Below are 16372 nucleotides of genomic sequence, written 5' to 3' on the forward strand. Positions count from 1 at the left end.
CTCAAGCCTCTGCCTTACACCACCATAGACCCACTTCCCCAGCCATCGTAAACCACCAATGATCAAACCGTGCCTTAGACAACCCAAAACAGAGTGGCAAGCATGCACCATGGACAACCACCCCTTCTCCACATGCATCGCGGGTTTCACCCTCCATGATAGAATCTCCATGCTGCACAACCACGCACCTAGTCCAACCGTGAACAACCCAGAATTGCTGTGAACCACCGTAGCCCTCACCTCTACACTTTTCTCTCGGTAGCCACACGATATGACTCTTGCTCTCCTCGTTAACTCTCTCTCTCTCTCTCTCTCTCATGTTCTGCTGCCCTGGATAGCCACTGTTGCTCACCCACACCGAAAGTTCCACGGTGAAGCCATGACCTTGGTCTCACGATAGGCTACCCACCCTTTTACAAAAGAAATAGTATGTGAAATTCATATAAAAAGTGACGTGTGTCTTAAGTGAGATTACAAATACCCATTTTCAAGGTTAGTGTTGATCACAGAACAATTTAGTATTTATGATTATTTCCTTTAATAAATCATGAAAATTAGATGGTTGGGGTGGAGAATATTTAGGAGAGTGATGATTTTTAGGTTACGATTATAGGTAAATGAAGTCTAGGTTATTTAGGTATTTCGGATTTTAATTAGAAAGCGTGTGCTTAATTAAATAGTTATGTACAATTGGATATTTACACAAGTTATTTGATTATTTTATAGGTGATGATTGATATCCCTTTGGCAATATTGTAAGGAAATTCAAAGAAATTAAAAAGTTCAGATAAGTGGGGTTTCTATTCTAGACTTTGCATAAAACGAATGAATTGAGATTGATTCTATGAAAAATATGCATATTTTGTTATGAAAAGAAAATTTGAAAACAACTCCAATCATTTTATCTGCATCACACATGAAATATGTATAAGTGAAAAGTATTTTTGTCATGAATAGTATAGACATGAGCTGATTTTTACATTTTAATTTTGAATTGTGCAAAAAGAGCGAATAAGAAATATGAAAATTTTTGCTTGATTAAGTGAAGATGCTCTAAATCTGTTTTTGATTATGTGAAAATGATATGAATCTGTCCAATACTTTGTTTTGATGATGTGGCATCTAAAAAATTTTGGCATGACTTTTTAATTATGTATCTGATTCTGATCTATTCTGTTAAAGCCCTACCATGAGTATATTAGTGGTATACGGCTCTGCCACGGGTTTAATAGTAGTATACGGCCCTACCACACGTATAATAGTAGTATACGGCTCTGCCACGGGCATTATAGTAGTATAAAACCCGACCACAGGGGTTAAACATGATCTTTGTACTAATGTGATGCTCTGATATGATATGAAGATATGTCTCAGATTATGATATGCAAAAGAATTTTTGAACAAGGATATTTTGATGACATATGTTGATTCTACATTCTGAAAGTAACTGTTTTGCTTTGCATTCTGAATTCTATAAATGTTCATGTTTACATACTAGTATATGTTCTCTACTTATTGAGTCGTTGATAACTCACCCCTTATTTCTACAATATTTTTTTGATATTTTAGCTGAAGATCAAGAACAGGAGCATGAGTGAGATGATTTAAGCATGGTGGGAAAATTTTATTTAGTAGATTTGTTTTGTTTTGTTAACTTGAATTATTGTGGTGTTTTGAGACATTTTGGTATTTTAGATTGATTACACTAAAGTAGTTGATGTGAAACAATGATTATATGTTGTCTAGAAGATTTTGGAGTATATATACTATGTGGTTGGAAGAAAAGTTTAGGTGATAGGAGCTAACTCTTTGGACTTTCGGGACTGGGGGCGTTACAAAACCTATTTTTCTAATGAAAATTCATAACCCGAACTACAAATTTAGCATGCACAAATCCATCCAAATATACAAAGAATTTCACTATTTCCCAAAACTTTGCTCATCTTCATCGTATTTGCTTAACCATTTATCACATGCTCACTACGATAATATTTAGCAGTGTTTTAATTTTTGTTCCAATTTGCTAAGTCGAAACAGTAACTAGCACGGCTTAGGTGGATGTTCCATAACGGCTAAAATTCTAGTTATTTCAGCCCATTCCGATCAAATTTCAGCATTTCGACTGAAATTAACATCCCAATCCGAAACATTGATGAAGAAAAGTCTGCAAAACAGAGAGAGATGGGGGGAAGGGGAAGAAGTACTCTTGTACAAAATCTCTAGAATCAAGATTAACATAACAGAAGGCATCCAAAGTTAAAAACAAGAAACAATGATGAAGATTGGTTTTTTATATTTTGAAGAGAAATTCTTACATCTCCTCATGAAAAACTAGATTACAAGACAAAAAGATATTGTAGAAAGATAGAGAGGGCTCAAACCCGTTGAAATATGAAGTTTAGGAACTAACTCCATGTAAACAAACAAGAATTAGAGACAAAAAGCATAACCATTAAAAAGTGAAACCCTATTGGGAAGAAATAATCAAAGATAAAAGACTCACCCCAACTTCTACAATCTAAAAACAACCCCAAATTCACACCCAACTTCCTCCAATGCGAAAAACACGGCCACCTACAAAGAAGCACAATCATTTCTCTCTCTCTCTCTCTCTCAACTTTCTAGAGCAACAAGAAAACTCTCCCTCCTAACTTTCTTTGTTTTTCTAAATAAACTCTCTTTCTGGAGCAAGTACTCCTATTGTCCTACATATAAAAATATTCATTGCTCTCTCTTAAATTTCTCGAGCAATGTGTAGTGTGTACTAAATATTAAAAAACCTTATGTACAAATGAAAAACCCCCAGATGATCCATCAATCTCTTTGACCTTTTAGAATGCTTCATTTTCAATAAAATCTCACTTTTTATTATATTTTTAATGTTTATCTTGATATTTTTAAGATTTAGAATAGAATTTTTATATATAATTTATTTATATAAAGATTGTCTCGAAACAATATACCAAAATATACCGGTACCGAAATATTTTGTTTTAGTACCTTAACCATAATAATCACCGGAACGGAATTCTAAAATTAGATACTTAGTCCAACCTCCTCCAATTTACTTAACTAATCATCACATACACGTCAAGCAAAAAGAAAAAAAAAATGCACTTTCAAGCCAATTGACTCACTCTCGACATGTCCCACAACCAACACTCACAAACCAACTTATTAATCAATTCAAATTGTAACAGTCCAGAATAGCGACTCCTCAACCTAGAACAACCACACACAATCACTCATCTTGAACCACAAAAGTATAAGTTCAATCACATCTACATCAACCAAAAGCCTCCAAACCTGACATATCAAGTCATCACAGCCCCCAAATCAATATATCGAACACCCAAACAACCCAAACAATAACGTAACAACCTGAACTCCACATATCAACCTAAATAGCCAACACGTCAACCATGAGAGTCGACACAACTCACAACACGTCCAACACAACTAGCCTAACACAAATCATCCCATCAACAGCCATAAAACAATCCCAGGTAACTATATAACTCAACCCATAATCATGTAACTAATACCAACAACCAACATATTTAGATCCATTTCCAACACAAACTGCCACACGCATTAATTTTTAGTTCAATCATGTAAGTAGTGGTAGCACCATCCAACAAGTCATACAATCACATAAGTGATAGTTAAGAGGCTAAAAGCTCGTGTGTACCTTACCTAGTCCTTGAGTGGTGATCGATTGGTTTCATGAGTAAACAACACTGCCTAGGATCATATTACTATCCTGTGATCAGTAATCAACAACCCAATTAGAAATTAAATTTCAAAATTTGGGGAGATAATTGCACGGTAGAATGTGAACTAAGGATGTGATATAATCAGTCGGAGCATACCTTGAGGCACCCGTAGACTCTAATATGCACGATAAGGCACGATAGCTAGAACCGAACAAAAATAGTGAGGGGAACTGGCTACCCACAGGATTTTTCTACGGTATATACATGATGGTAGATTGTTACCAATTTGCAAATAGTGGATCAAAGGAGGGGGAGAGAGAGAGTGAGAGAGAGAGAGAGAGAGAGAGAGAGAGAGAGATTTGCGACAAGAACTCACTGAGAGAAAACTCTGTGCAGTGGATCTTAGGGTTGTCTAGGTAATTTCTTGCACGGGATCTTTCGGTGTTCAATGGCCCACGGTAGCTGTTGTAGTTTAATGGTACTTCAGCTTGGAGCAACAACGAGACGTGGAGTTTTGGCAGCGGCTTGCTATGGGAATGTTCGTGCAGGCTTATGATGCCCAGAATGATTTGTGCACATGAGTGATGCAGGGATTCTTCATATGGTGATGCTTTGATTTGTTTATGATGGTTTGTAGAGGTATAAGGGCTATGGTTGTGTTGGTGGTGCATTGGCCATGTGGCACCGAACCTAAATTGCAAGGGGGAAATGAGAGAGAGATGAAGAGAGAATATGTGGGGAGTGAGGCAGAGAGAGAGAGAGAGATATATAGAGATGTGGGTGATTGGGGAGAGTGAAACAGGCAAAAGAGAGGGATAGGGAGGAGAAGGAATCAGGAGGGAGAAAAATTTTAGAAAGTGAGGAAATTGTCAAGGGTGGGGGAGAATAGGGGGAAATAAGAAAAAAAACAAAAACCCACTTACTAGAAATGGCATTGTTTCCCTCAGCTACTAGGCTTCTCTATAGGTCCGGGCCAAAATTGGGTTTGAGTATTACAATGGATATATAATGTGACAACCCCCTGTTCATATTTTTATTTGATACTATTTTAGTTATTGGATAAGTGCTAGGTGTTAGAAGAATGCCTTGGGGTATGTTCTATTTTGGACCTTAGAGTTCTAGACTTAGAAAGCCCACAAGGGAAAGAAGAGGAAAAAGCCCACAAAGACCCATGTGGATTTTGGCCAACTAGGATGGAATTAGGGTTTGGAAGCCCAAATTGATTTATAAGTATTGGTGGAGGCACCACATGGCATAAGAGGATCACTTTTGGTTCTTTTCTAGAAACTCATCATTTGAAACCTAGGAAAAGAGCACTAGCATGCATGAAGTTCTATAAGGAGTGAGTGGAAAATGAGGTCATCGGATTAGGGCTTACATGCCCACATGCAAGGCCCCATTCTGTAGTTGACACTTGTCAAGCAAGGAGAGAGACCTTTGGAGTTCCAAGAAGATCTTACTTGGGAAGAGAAAAATTCATGTTCTAGAAGAATGTTGAAAGAGCAAAAGAGAGAGGGGGGCGACAGCATTAGCATGGGGAAGGCCAAAGATCACCTAACGAAGAGCTAGGGTTTCGACCAACACAAGGAACACAAACTTAACTTGCCACATGGCAACCATGCACACATGTATAGTTTCAAGGATGATTTAGGGTTTCAAATTTTACCTTTTTGCCACCAAGTACATTGAACCTAGACAAGTGAGGAAGAGCAAAATGCGAAGGTGAGGCAAGAGAGGGTTTCGGTTTTGAGGAGCCACACACCACTTGCAAGAAGGGATGTTTGGTTTTCCAATGCCATCCCATCATCGGGAAGAGGAAGCGACTCCTTTGTCAAGAAGCTAAGTGGCATCCATGCACAAGGTCTTTGGCATTTCAAGAAGAGATGGAGACTCCTATATAAGGGTGTAGTTGAAAATCTTGGAAGTCTTTTGCTCAAGCTCTCAACTTTTGTTCTAAGGAGTTTCGACCACCACTACTTTTCTCTAAGTTCTCACACTTTCTCACCAACCAAACGCCACCATTCTCTTCAACATTTCGAAAATCACCAAGAATACTTCTTCAACCTTTCGACTAGAGGAAGAGCACAAGAGGGTAAGAACCATCCACTATTTCTTGCACATACATGCATGGCCAAGAGGGAAAACAATGTCAACAAGTTTCGGTTCTAGAATTTTCTCACATAAACACACTTTCACTTTCGAAACTAGGGTTTTTCTTCAATTAAATGAAAGATTCGAAATATTCTTCTTGTTTTAAGCACATTAACACGAGATATAGAGTGAATGAAGGCCACAGTCACCACCTAGAAGAAAGGCTAGGGTTTTTATGTTTAAGGGTTTTGAATTCTAGGGGTTTTCCATGAGAAAGCATTTTCAAAACCTTAGACACTCATACTCACCCTTATTTCGAGACTAGGGTTTCTCTAGTCAACTTCTAATGTGTATTGAATATATTTTTCAGATATGTTATTTTATACATTGGATTTTTGATGAGATGCTATGTTTTCATGGTGGTTTTATTGAAGTGGTATATGAATTTGTTTTGTGTTTTGGCAAGTATGATTCGACTATGTTTACATGTATTTGTCATATGATTGCATGTTCTAATATTTTCAATCCATATTGCGAGATGCATACTGCTGATTGGGATATATTTGTTTTGGTTTTTACATGTTACTCAAGTATGATAAAGTGTAGCATCATGTGTTCATGTCTCATGCATTTGAGTCTATGTTTTCAAAAGGAAAAGGTCAAAGTACATTTTATCATGATTCTAAATGCTAGGACGGGAAAATGCCTTAGTGGAACACTTTGTACACTCTGGAGTATTTAAAGTCAAGTGGAGACCCCTGAGTCGATTAAGTACAGTCAACAGGCCTCAAATGGTTCCGTAGGGAAAGGAAACCGGAGCGAGATTACACCTAAAGCTTGTGGGTGTCATACGGTGAAGTCGAAATAAGTAAAGTGCCATAAAAGAATATGTTTATGTTATGATATAGTCACCTTGATCAAGTGGATCGTTGATTGGTGTGGTAACTAGCGGGGAACACATGGCTCTTAGGGGAGCTGTGAGGTATCCAACAATATGAATTATTAAATGAACAAGGCATTTGAGCTCCATGTTATGATATGTCATGATATGTTATGACATGCGATGATATGTTATGTTATGCCATGATATATTATGAAATAATATGAAATGGCACGAAAGAATGTGATATGATCACAATATGTTATGAAATGATAATAATGCCATGATATGTTATGAAATGATAAGAATGACATTTTTTTTTTTTTTTGGAAAGAGGGCGGAACCTTTACATTTATTAGAAGGCCTCACTTAGGTGGAGGGAAACCTGTGGTACATAAATAGATAAACGAAAAAGCTAAAATGACGGAACAGTACATCAAAAAAAATGCAAAAACACAAAATCCTCCTAACATCATGCTATTGTCTAATAGAGGGAAAACCCAAAGCATCTAAACAAATAATACCCCTCAGTGATCTTAGTGATTGTTTTGGTTTCGAGTAGTGCTAATATTGTTCTCCTCCTAGGCTTAGTCTGGGTGTTGTGTTATTTGAGGAAGAGAAAGGTCAAATCTACAGGTAATTTCTTTTGTCCTAGTTGTAACTCGGACTTCAAATAATACCCTGCTTAATTCCACTTGTATTGTAAATTGATATCTTTAAACATTTTTTCTCTTATTTGTACTCTTCGGTTACAGGGACTGTACTGAAGGAAAGTAAAGGACAAGAAGCCAAAGTAAATGGTATAGCAACTACTGGAAACTTAAACACCAATGTTCTGGATCTTAAAGTCTATAGTTATGCTAATATTGAGATGGCTACGAATAAATTTTCATTTCAAAATAAGCTAGGAGAGGGTGGATATGGTCCTTTTTACATGGTAAACTTTTTTGGTGCTTGGTAATCTATAATTAGACAATGCCTAGTTATCAGATACTGGGCTGCTGCATATATGCTGCATGTTCTACCTTTATAACACTAACCATGGATCGGTGTATATGTTGCAAGGTGTACTAGCAAACAAACAGGAAATAGCAGTGAAAAAACTTTCAAAAGCTTCAACACAGGGGTTTGAGGAGTTCAAGAATGAGGTTACACTTACAGCAAAACTGCAACATGTTAATCTTGTGAGAGTTTTGGGATTTTGCATCGAAAGGGATGAACAAATGCTTATCTACGAGTACATGCCAAACAAAAGCTTGGACTTCTACCTCTTTGGTAAGAATCCTATATGTTCATAATTAGCATAATGTAATTTGTTTTGCAATGTTTCTTAAGTTTTTAGTATTGAAAGTAGAAACAAATATTCATGCCACACATGTGCCCCAGTTCAGCATATATGAAAGTGGTGGCAGTTGCAGTATGAGCAAAGAAAAATTTTGTATTCTTGGTGGCTGGTGCCATCCAGAGTTGAGCTTAAATATAAATCAATGTGAACTTAGCTTTAGCTTAAGCCTTAGAGGGGGTTGACAAATATTGTTCTCGTTCTGAAAATACTTGTGAACTCATTAGCATTTTGGTCCTTTGTTTAAGTCATGGCTCTGAAAACTGGTATTTCATTACCGAATTGATGCAAACAGTGCCAGGCGATTTCTTTTGTATTGGAAAAATAGGGTTCATATAATCGAAGGGATTACTCAAGGACTTCTATATCTCCAAGAATACTCGAGATTGACAATAATTCCTCAAGACTTGAAAGCTAGCAACATATTACTTGACAATGAAATAAAGCCTAAGATCTCAGATTTTGGTATGGCAAATATTTTCAGTAAAGATGAACATGAAGCAAACACCGGCCGAATTGTGGGAACATAGTGAGTATTCTTCCTATTAAAGTTGAATAATTTAAGCATTATTTTCATCCGAGACTAATTGTTGTATAAAATTTACCAATGCAGTGGTTATGTTTCGCCAGAATATGTTAAAAAATGTTTATACTCTACTAAATCTGATGTTTACAACTTTGGAGTTCTAATCCTACAAATCATAAGTGGCAAGAAGAATGCATGCTTTTATGGTCTAAATGAAGATTTGATCCTCCTCGAATATGTAAGTTGGTTCAACACTCTCTTCCATAATATATAAGTACGAACAAAAATCAAATTTAGCTTATCATGGTCAGTAACATTAATGTATGGGGAATTTTCTGTAATTTCAGGCATATGACTTGTGGAAGTCAGGAAAAGGCATGGAGTTTATAGATCCATCTCTAGATGATATAGTGTCATCATGTAAACTAATCAGATGTCTTCAAATAGGTCTTTTATGCGTTCAGGAAAATGCAACTGATAGGCCATCCATTTTGGAGGTTTTTTCAATGCTAAAAAAGTGAGAGTGCTGCTCTTACAATATCCAAAATTCCTACTTTTTCTACAATAAGAAACGGAGATGAGGGAACTAAATATCAATTCCAACTAGAAAATTGTTCCGTCAATGATACAACACTCTCCCAAATGGTAACCCGGTAACTAAGCAAGGAGCCCTTTCTCTTCTAAAATATAGTTTCATAATTGGAGAGAAATTTCTGCATATTCTTAAGAGAGAGATGTATACATAAAAGTATATGTATGTACTTCTTTCATTGTACCAAAAAATGCATGCTTATTTTTTTTAGTCAGCAAAATGCATGCCCATTGACTAATACTATATACATCTTTGGTTTTGTTGAAATAATAATAATAATAATTTTATTCATCAAAATGTAATTCAAAGATATCTTTGTTTTTGCAATTTCCTGATTCCAAACTTGGTTGGATTCTTGCAAGAAAATTCAACCACCAAGTACATATATATCATCAACGTGGGAAATCTATATTGCTCTCTCATGACATACCAATACCAATTGGCAAATTTGTAATCTCCAGAAGAAGAAGAAGAAAGCGACAAGCCACCTGCTAGGAGGAACTTAAGGCCCGAACATAGAAATTTGTGTACAAACAAGTTTGAAAACACAACGTTTTAGTTTGATTTGACCAATAAACTCAACAAGAGAAACCAGAATTATAGGATCAACACAGTCGACGAGACCTTGAAATGTCTGTAAATTCGAACGTACTTATTCTTTAACGATGAGAAATAATATTTATAATTTTGGATTGTGAAAGTTTAGCATATAATTTTTTTTAAAATGATTAAATTTAAAATTTATTTAAAAAAATATATTTTTTAATAATAGACCTTACTTTTTATTATAAATATAATTTCTTATCATAGAAAGAATAAGTACTGGTGTTCAAATTTATAGACATATCAAGGTCTCATTGACGGTGTTCACATATTTTTTTAAAAAAAATATTAAATTTAAAACTCACATAATTATTATTTTTTTAATAATAAATTCAACATTTAAAAAAAAAATACACAAAATTTACATAATTTAATACTTTATCTAAGAAAAACGATGGCCATTGATGCTTTAATTTTAATTTTACTTATTAAAAAAAAAACAATGGCAAAACCTCGTAGCGACACGTCACGGGCGAGAATTCTGAGTTCTTCTAGAATCTGCAGAGAATATCATCTTCATACGAAAACCTAACTATCTAAGCCAAAAGTCGTTGTAGGGTATTGGTGGAGGTGCTGCTAAAAGCTTAACAGTTCTGTATCTTGAAGCATAAAAATCTGCTATTCTCATCATTTCATATTACCCTGCTTTGCTGTATGCAGAACTTTTCTTCTGCAGAATTCTGCTGGAACATCTCTTTCTTTGAGTGCTGGATTTCGTCACCTGCCTTTGGGTAATGTGTTGACAATATTCTTCTATGTCGTCCAAACTGGCCACCCTCTTCCTCGTCATCCTCTTCTATCTCCCTCTCAAATGCCACTGTTCAACCCCACAATCTTGGGTCAGAGCCGGCTACTATTATTCGGGTAGCGAAACCGTCATTTCCGATATAAATTCTAAGCTTTTCACGCACCTTATATGCGCTTTCGCTTACATTAACTCCTCCACCTACCACCTCTCCATCAACTCCTCCACCGAACAACAGTTCTCTACCTTCAACCACGCAATAAAAACCAAGAACCCGTCCGTTACAACGATTTTGTCGATATGGGTCGGCAGAGAGCATTTGTTAATCTTCTTCTCTATGATAAACCAGTCCTCGTATAGAAATTCTTTCATTCAGTCTTCCATAGAAACAGCTAGGCTTTATGGGTTTCAAGGTTTAGACCTTCGTGGGGTTTTGCCAAACGGAAGTAGCTCGGACATGGCCAACTTCGGTACCCTTTTGGACGAGTGGCGAGTTGCTGTAAATTCTGAAGCAAAAAATTCAAGCAATCCAGAGTTACTCCTGGTCATGGCCGGCAATCGTCTGCCAGCCTTGGGTTCAGTGGTTTACCCAATTGATTCCATGAGGAGGAACTTGGATTGGGTACATGTAACAGCGTACGATTACTATTTGCCTGGAAGGGACAGAGTCACATACTTTCATGCAGCTTTGTTTGGCCCTTCGAACATGGCTAATACGGATAATGGCATAAATGAGTGGAAGAGAAGAGGTTTTTTGCCAAGCAAGTTGGTCTTGGGGTTGCCTTTCCACGGCTATGCGTGGACACTTTTGAGCCCGCAAAAGAATCCAACGGGTGCAGCCTCCGCGGGTCCGGCTGTCACCATCGACGGTTCCATGGGCTACAAGTTCTTCAAATCGTTCCTTAGAAGCTTTGGTCATGAAGCAGCTTCCGTGTACAACGCTACTTCAGTAGTGAATTACTGCACGGTTGGGTTAACTTGGATTAATTACGACGATGTGGAGGCTATTAGAGCTAAAGTTTCTTATGCAAAACAAAAGGGTCTGCTTGGTTACAACGTGTTTCAAGTCGGCAATGACGACAATTGGGTGCTTTCTAGAGCAGCAGGTTGGTTACATTCACACATTTACATAGCACTTCTTAGATTCCATGTGGTCTGTTTCTTTTATTCCTTTGTATTGAGGAACAAAAACGAACATCGTTACAATTGTTCATTAGTTTTAGCGAAAGAGATTCCATGTTCTGTTTTCATTTCTTGTTTAAACCCACCAATGAGCCATCAACCAAGGTGTCACAAGGATTTTTTTTTTTTTTTTTCAATTTTTTATTGCTTACCATGTATCTGTATTTGAGAATGGTTAATGAAGTAAAACGATTATAGCGGACTTTGACTTGGTGGATGTAGGCTAATTGGTCGAACCACTTAAGCCTCCTATCTCCTTAATTTTTCTGTTCTCTTGCTCTATTACTTTCCAACATATTGAGCTTGTACTTTCCACATTAGGAGATTGATGCATAAGAACTGAAGTGAATGCCAGTGAAAATGCTGATGCCTCTGTCTTGCCTCCACACTTAAATTTTGGTTTTAAGCCATAACAAGATTTCTGCTATCTTGGGGGCAGAGATGCCTGTTTCTGAATTTGGTCAACACTGTGTACTCTTAGGTCTTCATTATCTGCTTGTGGTCATTTTCACATATTATGCATGCTTCAATGAAAGAAACCTAAAGAATCTTGTTGGACATTCTAATATCATCCAACTACCTCTGCAGCTCAAGTGGAAGATGAAGATCAACAGAATAAGAGAACGTCATTGTTTATAATTATCTCTGCAGCTTTTGCGGCTGTGATATTAATGAGCACTATTGCGTGTTACTTACAGGGGAGAGGTAATTTTTCGTACTCTGAGACCACCATTAACCATGAAATGAATGGAACAACATCCACGTATTTATGAGGTGGAATTACTAAACATTTTTGGCCCGTCTTTTTTTTATTATTATTACAGGTTCTATAGATAGTGCGAAAAGATTCTTGCATAAAGTAAAAAATAATCTATCAGCTGCTGAAGATTTTAATAGCAAAGCTTCTAATCTGCAAGTATTCAGCTATAGTTCCATTAGAGCAGCTACAAATGACTTTTCAAGTGAGAATAAGCTTGGAGAAGGCGGATATGGACCTGTTTACAAGGTAACATTTGGCAATAGATCAATGTAATGCTTTATCTGGAAGGAAATTTTTGAAACGCATTGTCAAATGTTATATAATGAACAACAAAATCTCATCTCAGAGTAACATCAAGCCAAAGACACAGAGCAACCTTTTAGCTGTAAACCATAGTTCATCACAGCCTTTTAGAACGATTCTCTCTACCATTGCCTTCTGCCACTGATTCCTCAATTCTTCTTCATCAGTTTCTCTCTTTTTTCATCAAATTTCTTTCATGATTTATTCAGGTTCCCATTTCCTTTTTCTTTAGAAGGCAGGAAAGAAAGTGTCTAATTTACCTCTCTTCCACTCTGTTTTCTTAATTCTAAATGGGATTTTGCTACAACAATTTTAATGGTGAAAATCAGTTATGGTGATACAGTTTTCCCATGACATTATTATTCATTCTGTTCATTACCTGGATTGATCTGTTGCTGGGAACAACTATGCATTACTAAACAACCTTTGAAAATCTCTCAACTGTGTAATGTTTATTAGTTTAAAACCACATACCAGATAGGCCATTTGTCTGAACAGGAAGATGGGATTTTATGAGCTTTTCTTTTAATTATCTTTATCTCTTGATAAACAGGGCTGACATCTGCACAATGAAAATGGAATAGACAGTTGCACATGTTTCTGTTTGTGCACACTATATTTTAATTGATAGTGATATGAGATACTGTTATAGGGGTTAATGACTACCTATATATATATATATATATACATACACACACACATGTATAGGGCCCAATAATAATCAGCACTATGAGTGGCTCTTTATACTATCTTTGGCGGGTGGTACTAACGAGGAATGTGGGTTTTCTTAGGGTAACTTACAGAAGGGACGAGAGATAGCAGCAAAGAGACTTTCAAGAACTTCAAACCAAGGCCTTGAAGAGTTCAAAAATGAGGTCATGCTTACCGCAAGACTTCAGCATGTAAACCTAGTTAGAGTTTTGGGATATTGCACCGAGAGGGACGAAAAGATTTTGATTTATGAATACATGCCAAACCAAAGCTTGGATCTATACCTCTTCGGTCAGCAATTTTTTATGCTTCCTATCACAGTTTATATATAATGCTGAAAAACATATTTTTGTACTCAAAAGCTTAAATGGGTCTAACCAAGAAGTGTTGTGATTTTCTTGCCCCTGCTCATTTTAAAAACTAATCAAGTATTTATTTAACTTGTTGCAGATCCAACTAGAAGGTTGCTTTTAGATTGGAGAAAACGTGTTCACATCATTGAAGGTGTTACTCAGGGGCTTCTATACCTCCAGGAATACTCAAATTTTACTATAATCCACCGAGATCTAAAGGCTAGTAACATATTACTGGACAATGACATGAACCCTAAGATATCAGATTTTGGGATCGCTAGAACTTTCAAGAAGGATGAACATGAAGCAAACACAGATCGGATCGTTGGAACATAGTAAGTAGCATGCCTTTTCATGAAATTTGACCTGTTTTTTGTAGTATTCATTTTTTCACTGTTACATGCTCTACAGTGGCTGTGTACCTCCTGAATATGTGAGAAAAGGTATATACTCGACGAAATACGACGTGTATAGTTTTGGAGTGCTACTTTTGCAAATCATAAGCGGCAAGAGGAATACATGTTATTGCGGGACACATGGAAATTTGAACCTCTTAGAATATGTAAGTTACTCAGTGATTGTCCCATGATTTTTCGTGATATCTGCAATTATCATTGAAAGTCTTTTTGACCTGCAAGGATGAGTAACTGTTGCAGGCATATCAGCTGTGGAAAGAGGGAGAAGCGTTTGAGTTTGTTGATCCATCACTGGATGATTCATCTTCTTCTTGCAAACTCCTAAAATGCATGCAAGTAGCTCTTTTATGCGTCCAGGAAAAGCCTGTTGATAGACCTACCATGTTAGAGGTTTCTTCAATGCTCAAGAATGAAGCTGGAACCATCGATAGTCCTAAAAAACCTGCTTTTTCAATTCAAAGAGATGAAAATGAGGAAGGAAATTGTCTTTTGCAGGAGAACTTGTGGTCGGTCAATGAAGTGACAATTTCCCATATGGAACCCCGATGAAAAGAATTGTATTGTTTTGATTTCACGACTTTTTGTTTGCTGAAAATAAAAATCCAGTAATTTTAGAGTCGTCTCTACGCGTACAAAACAACAAAGGCAATGCTCTTTTGGTCAACATTTCAAACAACATCGTATCATAAGCTTGAATACTTTTTAAATAGGAATTGGGCTAACAATTATGGTTAACTAGCTTATCTGTATCCACACTATCACTACATCAAGTTTTTCTTTAGCATTCCATTTCAAAATTTGAGTCGTGGATTGATAGAGTGAGTTTGTGGTTTCAGCTAAGGCCAGATCTCTTCTTGAACTCGTGGTTGGAGCGTAGATTGGGGCAGAATGCAGGATCCAGTTTCAACGTGAAGTGTTGGTGGTTGAGATGTTGTGTCAGGTTTTGAGGGTAAAGTTGGTTGTAATACTGCTTTTGATTCAACAGCTTGGCATTCCAAATGTTCCTTGCAGGCAACCTCAGATTCTTATCATCCAATGGCGGAGACCCTTGTTAGGATGGGAGAAATTGAACGTGGATGGGAATATTTTTTGTGAAATCACCATTTGTCCCAAAATGTTAAGTGGATGAAAGAAGGTAGATTTAGTTATTTATATCTTTAACACATTCTAGGGAATTCAAGATGGCGGGACCTAGTGGTTTGGAGTTACTTTAGGGACTTTTCTGGAAACTCTTTGGCAGGATTTGCATCTCTTTATGGGCAGGGCATCATCACTTATAACACCCGACTTTCTAAAAAGATATTTTAAAATTTTCGGGGAGCTAATGTGCTACTACTAAATTTAAACTTAAAATCTTTTATTTTTAACACAGCGCCAGATGCGAAAAATTTTCATAAATAAAACAAGCTTTAATAAATACTGAAAATCCAAAATAAAGTTTGCGGAAGTACTTATTTAAAAAAATACGGAAGTATCATGTGCTTATCAAAATAATTTATTTAAATTTTAAACCATAGAAATAATTATAGCATAATCTGTCTAGGCCTCTGCCTCGCCTCCCGGGGTCAAGTCCTGTCCTGGAGTCTCATCCTCATAAATATCATCACCTGGATGGTTTAAAAACATAAAAATAAACTAAAATGAGTCGACTACTCAATAAGTAACACATCATACACTAAATATAATAAACATAAGATTTCTTATAAAACGTGCATATTCATAAATACATACATAAATAACATGAACAAGAATATTAACTTATCTTTCACTTATTATAGGCCGTTACCTATTGTTGACCCCCGTAAGTTAGGGTTAGCGAATCTAAATAGATTTCGATTCCGCCCATGGTTGCGGGCTGTGGAATCTATACATAAGGAAGACATATTGGGTACACTACCAGCATGCACGACTTGGCAATGCAATATGCCCACAACATAGGTACCGTCTTCATATCATAACATAGGCCGTTACATATCTTTTCATAATCATACTTGCATACTTGTCATTGCATAGATTTCAAAAGAAATCACATACATACTTGTCATATCATATTATAGATTTCAAATAAAATCGTATTCTTTCATAAATGTCGTGATACATGTTTCCTCACATAAATTCATGACTTTTCATAAATAATTTTATGCATAATTCT

At 36.5% G+C, this 16372-nt stretch overlaps 2 protein-coding genes across 2 annotated transcripts; both read left to right on the forward strand.

The window, feature by feature from the left end:
- The first annotated feature begins 6766 nt into the window (after positions 1-6766).
- Positions 6767-9076, forward strand: LOC121244310 (G-type lectin S-receptor-like serine/threonine-protein kinase CES101). The gene is made up of 7 exons (XM_041142319.1): positions 6767-6789; positions 7250-7323; positions 7443-7624; positions 7671-7962; positions 8321-8558; positions 8643-8793; positions 8903-9076. Exons 1-7 carry the CDS (start codon positions 6767-6769, stop codon positions 9074-9076), a joined length of 1134 nt encoding a protein of 377 aa, XP_040998253.1.
- A 1415-nt stretch (positions 9077-10491) lies between these two features.
- LOC121244334 (G-type lectin S-receptor-like serine/threonine-protein kinase At1g11330) lies at positions 10492-14794 on the forward strand. The gene is made up of 7 exons (XM_041142357.1): positions 10492-11601; positions 12266-12382; positions 12502-12683; positions 13532-13742; positions 13902-14139; positions 14216-14366; positions 14461-14794. The coding sequence occupies exons 1-7, from the start codon at positions 10506-10508 to the stop codon at positions 14767-14769; spliced, it is 2304 nt and encodes a 767-aa protein (XP_040998291.1). The 5' UTR covers positions 10492-10505; the 3' UTR covers positions 14770-14794.
- The last annotated feature ends 1578 nt before the right edge of the window (positions 14795-16372 follow it).

This window comes from Juglans microcarpa x Juglans regia, chromosome 8S (assembly GCF_004785595.1).
Source record: "Juglans microcarpa x Juglans regia isolate MS1-56 chromosome 8S, Jm3101_v1.0, whole genome shotgun sequence".
Taxonomy (NCBI): domain Eukaryota; kingdom Viridiplantae; phylum Streptophyta; class Magnoliopsida; order Fagales; family Juglandaceae; genus Juglans; species Juglans microcarpa x Juglans regia.

Bases quoted from the DNA above. Each gene is read 5' to 3' on its own strand.
- LOC121244334 (XM_041142357.1), top strand. From the start codon at position 10,506: ATGTCGTCCAAACTGGCCACCCTCTTCCTCGTCATCCTCTTCTATCTC. The intron at 12,684-13,531 runs GTAACATTTGGC...GGGTTTTCTTAG, and splicing joins GATATGGACCTGTTTACAAG to GGTAACTTACAGAAGGGACG. The intron at 13,743-13,901 runs GTCAGCAATTTT...AACTTGTTGCAG, and splicing joins CTTGGATCTATACCTCTTCG to ATCCAACTAGAAGGTTGCTT.
- LOC121244310 (XM_041142319.1), top strand. From the start codon at position 6,767: ATGGCTCTTAGGGGAGCTGTGAG. The intron at 7,625-7,670 runs GTAAACTTTTTT...GACAATGCCTAG, and splicing joins GATATGGTCCTTTTTACATG to TTATCAGATACTGGGCTGCT. The intron at 8,559-8,642 runs GTGAGTATTCTT...TTACCAATGCAG, and splicing joins GGCCGAATTGTGGGAACATA to TGGTTATGTTTCGCCAGAAT.